This window comes from Sphaerodactylus townsendi, unplaced genomic scaffold, assembly GCF_021028975.2.
Source record: "Sphaerodactylus townsendi isolate TG3544 unplaced genomic scaffold, MPM_Stown_v2.3 scaffold_25, whole genome shotgun sequence".
NCBI classification, from domain to species: Eukaryota; Metazoa; Chordata; class Lepidosauria; order Squamata; family Sphaerodactylidae; genus Sphaerodactylus; species Sphaerodactylus townsendi.
Window position 1 is genome coordinate 156635 of NW_025950418.1, and position 7309 is coordinate 163943.

Below are 7309 nucleotides of genomic sequence, written 5' to 3' on the forward strand. Positions count from 1 at the left end.
AAAGGCCTTTAACACTGAACCCTACCTAAAAGCCAATTAATTCAAAACCAAAAGAATTTTTAAAACTGTCAGTTCAGCAAAGGGATGATGCAATATCATGTGGAGGGCAGCAGAACCTTAGTTTTTCATAATGCTAACTGCTAGGTGGGGGATTTTTTTTAGAATGCGATCAAGTTACACTAGGACCAATTATGCTGAGGAACATTATTGTCCTGCCCTTGTGCTAAGCAGATCACATCTCTCCCTACATCCCTTACACACAAAAAACAAAGACACAGCCAGTGTGTAAAGCAAGCACACAGCACAAGAAGAACATACATCTGAATATGGTTATCCCTTCTACATCACATCTTTTTCCCATCATGGTTTTGATGGATCACCACTCATCATCATGGAAGAAATTAGAGTGGCAGAATTCTTTGGGGGAGTTTTGCAGAATTCCCATGCCAGACATCATGCTAAGGGACAGCAGAAGACACTCCTAAAATGCAAAAAAATATATGTATAGTATTGCATAATGTCAACATATTTAATCTTAAGATTTATTGCAGGAAAGAGGATTTGCATACATCCTGACCAAAAAATGTAACTGTAATCCACAAAAGCTGATGCCACAACAAATCTGTTGGCCTTTAAAGTGGCACTACTCTCCGCTTTGTTTCTGCTGCACTGCTACACTTTTAGGATTCATGAGCAAACCGGCTATTAAAGCATTCTCTGAAAAAGAGGAGACTTTTCTTGGTTGGGTTACAAAGGACACAACTAAAGTTCTAATCAGCATTCTATAAGAGAGAAGGTAAGCAGTAAAGAAATTCTCCATTTTAAAAGTTACTACAAAACAGAATCATTGCATTCACTGTCTTTGCAAATGTTTTACGGAACTTTGCACATGTATAGATTACTTTGGACTTTTTTTTTAAAGCATTTAGGTAATTTTAATGGTCACGACTGGTATATAAAAGCAAAGCAGATCAAAAATTATTGCAACAGGCTGCCACTACAAAAGTCTGTTTAAAGATCAAGTGACAAACTTTCATAGAGATTTGATGACTAAGTAAATTGTAAGTGTACAAATCAAAATCTGAATGCAACTTCACGCTTCAGTATCATAGAAGAGGAAACTAGGAGAGATGGCCGGGTCCTTCTAAGCATTACAGCTTGCAACTGCCCGGTGATGCACCACAACCAGGGCGTAGCCTAGGAAAAATGGAGCCAGACGCAAAATCTGAGTTTTGCGCCCCGATACATAGCCACCCTCCCCACCGCACTTGACCAAAAAAAAAGTTTTTTGCACCCTCAAAGGATTATTTCAAGAAGTCACCATCACATTGCCTTAGAACGTACTTTAATTCACAAATCAGGGTAAAAAGCCAGATCCAGGCAATTAAGTGGAACCTCATGAATTCATATAATTTTTTTGCATTGGAATGAAATGGAAACCACCATGAAACTATAGAACGTATGTCTTAGTCTACAGCAGGCAACACCAAAACAATCCACGCATCTCATGCTCTGTGGCAGTGGCACAAAGAGCCTGCATGAAAAACACCCTGGAAATCCTCCTTGATTTTTGTACTAAGTCATCCCAAAATCACCAGCACATCAAAACTCTCAGCCATTAGCCACATGTCTGAACACAACAATCACTCATCCACATTTTAGGTGGGTGCTGCAGTGGCACAAAACAATGCTTGGAAACATGGATCGCTTGTGATTTCTCTCCACTTTTGGTCACCCCTACAAAATCGCACCTGCACATCACGAAGCTCATACATCTAGACAGATGTCTAAACACAATAATCCTGCATCCCCACGTTCTCCATTTGCACCACCATGGCACGAAAGTGTGGATTTAGAAACACACGAGATCCTCATCGCCAGATCCTCATGATTTTATACTTGGAGTCACCCCAAAATCCTGCCAGCACATCACAGCTCATGCCCCTGGCAGCATGTTTGACTTTACAACAACCACACATCCCATGCTCTGTGGTGCTGCAGTGTGGTGCAAAAAAAATCTGCCTTGGAAAACATGGATCTCTCAAGATTTTTGCACCAAGGGAACCCCAAAATCACCATCAAATCAAAGCCCAAGCCCTTAGCCACATGTCCTGAACAACTGTAACCATGCATCCCATGATCCATGGCAAGCAACAAAACCTGCTTGGAAAGCATGAATCGCTTAGTGGATCCTCATAATTTTTGCACTGTCACCCCAAAATCACCATCGAGAATCACTTAAGCTCAGGGTGGGAGAGGGTAGGCAAAGGATAGGAGAAGGTGACAAAGGGGATGGTTAGGAGTGGGAGAAATGGGAAGAGGTGGTTAAGGAGTGGGGGGGAGGGTGGGAACCAAAAGTGTTCCCCAACCTCAGCCCCCCATCCAGAGGGAAGAAAAACAAAACACAGAATAAAACATGAAGTCATATTTTTTTAGTAAATTAGAAACTAAAGCTTGATTGAAGTTAATGTTTTTATATTTTTTTTATGTAATTATTTTCCAACTACTAAAACAATGATAATATTTCCACATTAATGTGATTACATGCGAGTAAAGAAATTAAAAACAGAGACAAAATATATAACAGCAACTCTTATGTGAATATTATCTATCCCTTCATAATGTCCTTTCATGTTATATTAAGATCTCTAGCCCTCCCCAAGCCTTGCTCCCAGCTCTGGATCAATTCCTCTTGAACACTCAGCAAAAAAAAAAACTCTTTTCTTTAGGTGTCAAAACACGTTTTTAACTCAGTAAAAAAAAAAATCAGAAGCCCTGAACTGCATGGTGGCTAGCTATGCGAAAATAATTAAAGAGGCTAGTCACTTGCATGCTTTGCTTTCGGAAGTAAGTCACACAGAGTTTGCAGAACTCTCGTGCAAGCCTCCTCTATCATTGCTTGGCAATGAAAGAGATTCTTATGGAACTCAGTGTGGACTTACTTACCTGAATATATCCCACATCTCTAATAACGCTTGAGGGCTCCACCACCACTTTGCTTTCACCTCTGCCTGCATTTTGCCCATTATAAGCGCATGGCCGGTGGGGCGGGGAACACTGTATAACTCTTCCCTCTGGGGCGCTTAGGTAGTTTTAGAACAGTGATGCGCGAACCCTTTTCGAGACCAAGCGTGGCCCAAACTGCAACTCAAAACCCACTTATTTGCTTGGAAATTGAAGTGCCAATCACGGCGAATTTAACCTGAATACTGAGGTTTTACAGGTTCTGAGTGGGTTTTCCGGGCTGTATTGTGGCGTGTGGTCTGGTGGATCTTATTCCCTAACCCATTTCACCTGCATCTGTGTCTGGCACCTTCCAGAAGTGTATCACAGAGGGAAGTCCTTGTTACACACTGTGATACACTCGGTGACATCCCTCTTGGATATACCTCTGAAGATGCCATACATACAGAATTACGGGCCATGGACCCTGTATGATCCCATAGAAAGCTTGATGGGGAATTGAGTGTGGTGGATGGGAAGCTGTCACTGCCCATGGACCTGTGATACATGGAAACGATGATGCGATGGGATGGATGGATCAAAAGAGTCCTGGAAGCCACTCTCTCTCTGAGGTAGCCTCTCAGAAAGGGCTCCAGGTGGGGCGTGGATGGATGGATCGAAGGAGTCTGAGCGCCACCTTCTCTGGAGAGGTAGCCTCAGGGAAAAGGCTCCAGCTTTTCCTCTCAGAGAGGGGAACTCCAGTCTCTGCATTTTGTTTGGGGTTTTTTTATGCCGACCCACTTTCCCGAGCAGGCCAGCGTAGCTAAAGCCATTCCCCCTCTGCCCGAGGCAGAAGGCAAGCACTGCTTCTCTCTCGGAACCAGAGGGGCTTTCTTTCGAGGACCGCCCTGCGTCCCTTAGCGCCAAGAGCCATATGCGACTAACCGAATAGACCAACGCTGCCATTCCGCCAAGCAGCCTCTGCCCGGGCGGGTAGCAAACACCTGCTTCCCTCCAAGGGGCCGGAGGGGCTTCCCCTGGCACCGGGGCCATGCACTGCTTCCCGCAGCGCCGAGCCGAGGCGACCCCGAAAGCACGCCAATACCTGCTTGCCATTCCCCCCTCTGCCCGAGGAGCGGAAGGCAAACACCTTCTCTCCGGGCGAGAGGGGGCTTCCCTGCTTTCGAGGCCAGCCTGCTCTTCCGAACGCCAAGCGCGAGAGGCGACCCAGCTGAGCCATGGCGCCGCTACCATTCCCCCTCTGCCGGGGCAGAAGGCAAGCACCCTTCTCCTCGCCGGGCAGAGGGGCTTCACTGCCGAGGCTGCCTGCTCCCGCGAACGCAAGAGCAGGCGCACTTCCGAAGGTGCAGGCCAAAGCCGCTGCTATTTCCCCCTCTGCCCGGTAAGTGCAGAAGGCAAGCACTGCTTCTCTCTCGGGCGGAGGGAGAGCCCCTTTCTCGAAAGGTCAGCCTGCTCCCCGCAATGCAAGGAGCAGGCGTTGAACTCGGCCAGTGCTGCTGCCATTCCCCCTGTTATTCTCTGCCCGAGGGCAGAAGAGCGAAGCACACCTTCTCCCTCGAGGGCGGGGGTGCACTCGAGCCGGTATCGCCTGCTCCCTTAGCCAGCGCGGAGCGCAGCAGGCGACCCAGCTGGAGCCCTTGCCCTGCCAGCATATTCCTCCTCTGCCCGAGGGCGAAGGCAAGCACCTTCTCTCGTCCCGGACGGAGGGGCTACCACTTTCGGGGCCGTACCGCCACATAGCGCCAGGCTATTATAAGGCGACCCTCGAGCAGGCCAACGCTGGCTGCTATTCCCCCCCTCCTGCGGGGCAGAAGGCAAACACCTTCTCTCGGGCGGGGGGAGACTCCCCGAGGCCATGCCTGCTCCCTTAGTGATGATGCAAGAGCGAGGCGGGCCCTGAGAGCGAATAGCGCTGCCATTCCCCCTCTGCCCGTGAGGCCAGAAGGCGAAGCCACCTTCTCCCTCGAAAGCAGAGGGCTTCCCTGCTCCAGGGGCAGCTCTCGCTCCCGCAGCGCCAGGGCAGGCGGAGCGCCAACGCAATGAGCCGCGCCTGCCATTCCCCTCTGCCCGGGCAGAAGGCAGACACCTTTCTCCCTGGGGCGGAGGGAGACTCCCTGCTCGAGGTCAGCCTCGCTCCCAAGCATGCAGAGGCAAAGGCGGCCCAGCAGGCCAAAGCGCCCGGCTGCCATTCCCCTCTGCCCGAGGCCAGAAGGCAAGCACCTTCTCTCGGGCAGAGGGGGAGGGCTTCCTACCGAGGCCAGCCTGCTCACACAGAGGGGGCTTCCTTTGACTCTGATCAAGCAGAAATCACCTTAACTCTTCATGTGCCGGGTGGCTCCTGCTTTGCAGAATTCTGATCCTCTTCAGCCAGGCTGTTCCCCCACCCCCCACCGGACATGGGAGATCCTTAAGCAGGCGCATGAAACCTTTTTTAAAACAAGGCTGGGTCAGTTGAAGTTGAAGTTAATCATTAACCCTGAGGAAGAGTCATCAAAGGACTTGAAGTTAATCTTTAACAACCGATTCCCCCGAACTGAAGAAAACAAACCGGCTGCAGCCTCCAAAAGTCGGGACTTTTTTAAAACGCCTCGGGAGGCGTGACTAATTGTTAAAAAGCGTGAATGTCCCGCCGAAAAAGGGACGGATGGTCACACTAAACTACTGTCCAAGGATACAGGCCGTAGAAAGGCCTATCAGCACTTGCCAGTGGCAAACTTCCATTACTTTTCCTGGCAGTTGATTGGTTTTAGAAGGGAGAAAATATCACTGGGAATAAACAACAGGAGTTGGATGGATGTAACTTTTTCCATGTGGGAGAACCAAAATGAATTTTTCCCACGATTGGGTGGAGGTTGCACTTGGAGCTGGTGGGGAAAGCTTGGTTTGGGCAAAGTGGGGAAAGGCCCTGTCTTAGGCCAAATCCCCACCGGGAAATTCAATCTAGATCAAACCAAGTTTGAAAATAAACTGCACCTTTTCATCGATGTTTCAACCTCCCCACCGCAGCATGTTTCCAGTGAAGACATCTAGGCCTATCTCGGATTCAAGAAATGTAACAACCCCCACTACCACACAATCAGCTTGGCGGGTCTCCCCTGATTGGCTGTCACGCTGTGTTGGGGCGGGACCTTCCCCCCTCCCCCGCCGCAAAAACATACTCGCATTATGACGTCAGCACATCATCATGTCAGTACGTCTTCCCTGCCCACGTTTCTGGTTGGTTATTGTTCTCTCGTGCTCTCGTGAGAACAGCACCGCACGCACTGATTGGTTGTAAGGCATTTGCGTCACGCTCCATGGCGGGAAATTTGAACCAGGATTAGACCCCCCAATCCTCCCCTCCAAACATGATCGAAGACCTCCCCTCCAAACATGATCGAAGACATGAAAAAGTAGTACTTACAAGCAGGTTCGGCAAAGGCGCGGGATAAGGGGGAGAATGAGGCAGTGTCGATCAGGCAGTGGGGAGTTCATCCTGAATCCTTGATATTTCACGTGAGTATCACGTGATTAATTGACTATGGGGAGTTGGCCTTAGACTAGGATTCAAACATCAAGAGTCTGAGAGAATATGCTGGCAGAAAAGGCAGGCATAAGGACACTTACACCTTTTCATCAACAGTGAAATGTCAGTAGTTTAAAAAAAAACTATTAAGTAAGCAGGGGTCTTCAAACTATGGCCCTCCAGATGTTCATGAACTACAATTCCCATCAGCCCCTGCCAGCATGGCCAAGTGGTAGGGTTCATGGGAATTGTAGTCTATGAACATCTGGAGGGCCATAGTTTGAAGACCCCGGAAGTAGGGTATGCATTCCTATTTCAGATATGCACTTGCCAAATTAAGTATTTGATATCCTCTCTGAAATCTGTAAAGCTAATTGCTTTCATAATTGTGTTGCTGTAAAAAATTAATTAGAACATAAATTTCAGGTTTTGTGGAGGAGTTCATATGCTATCAAGTTAATTTTCTCCTAGTCCACTCCCACTGTGTATCAGATTTATGCAGGAATGTAACCTCACAGAGTGTGACATCAGTGCACAGGGACACAAGGATAGAATACACAGCAGCAATTCCCGAAATGGCTTTCGCTAATGGGTTTCCAGCTATCAATTTGCCTCTTCAGGAAAGCATCCCTTCTGTAAAGAAAAGAGCCAGTCCCAATCTTCCTCCACCTCAGTGGAGAGGAAGAAGAAGAAGAGTTTGGATTTCTATCCCCCCTTTCTCTCCTGCAGGAGACTCAAAGGGGCTGACAATCTCCTTGCCCTTCCCCCCTCACAACAAACACCCTGTGAGGTGGGTGGGGCTGAGAGAGCTCCGAGAAGCTGTGACTAGTCCAAGGCCAC

The 7309-nt window shown here is 48.4% G+C and overlaps 1 protein-coding gene across 1 annotated transcript in view; it reads right to left on the bottom strand.

Moving 5' to 3' along the window:
* LOC125425271 (C-type lectin domain family 2 member E-like) overlaps positions 1-3909 on the bottom strand; it is a 31199-nt gene extending 27290 nt beyond the window's left edge. The window contains exon 1 of the mRNA XM_048482870.1: positions 3745-3909. Coding sequence (XP_048338827.1) covers positions 3745-3909 — 165 coding nt within the window. The remainder of the gene's footprint in view (positions 1-3744) is intronic.
* Positions 3910-7309: the final 3400 nt, after the last annotated feature.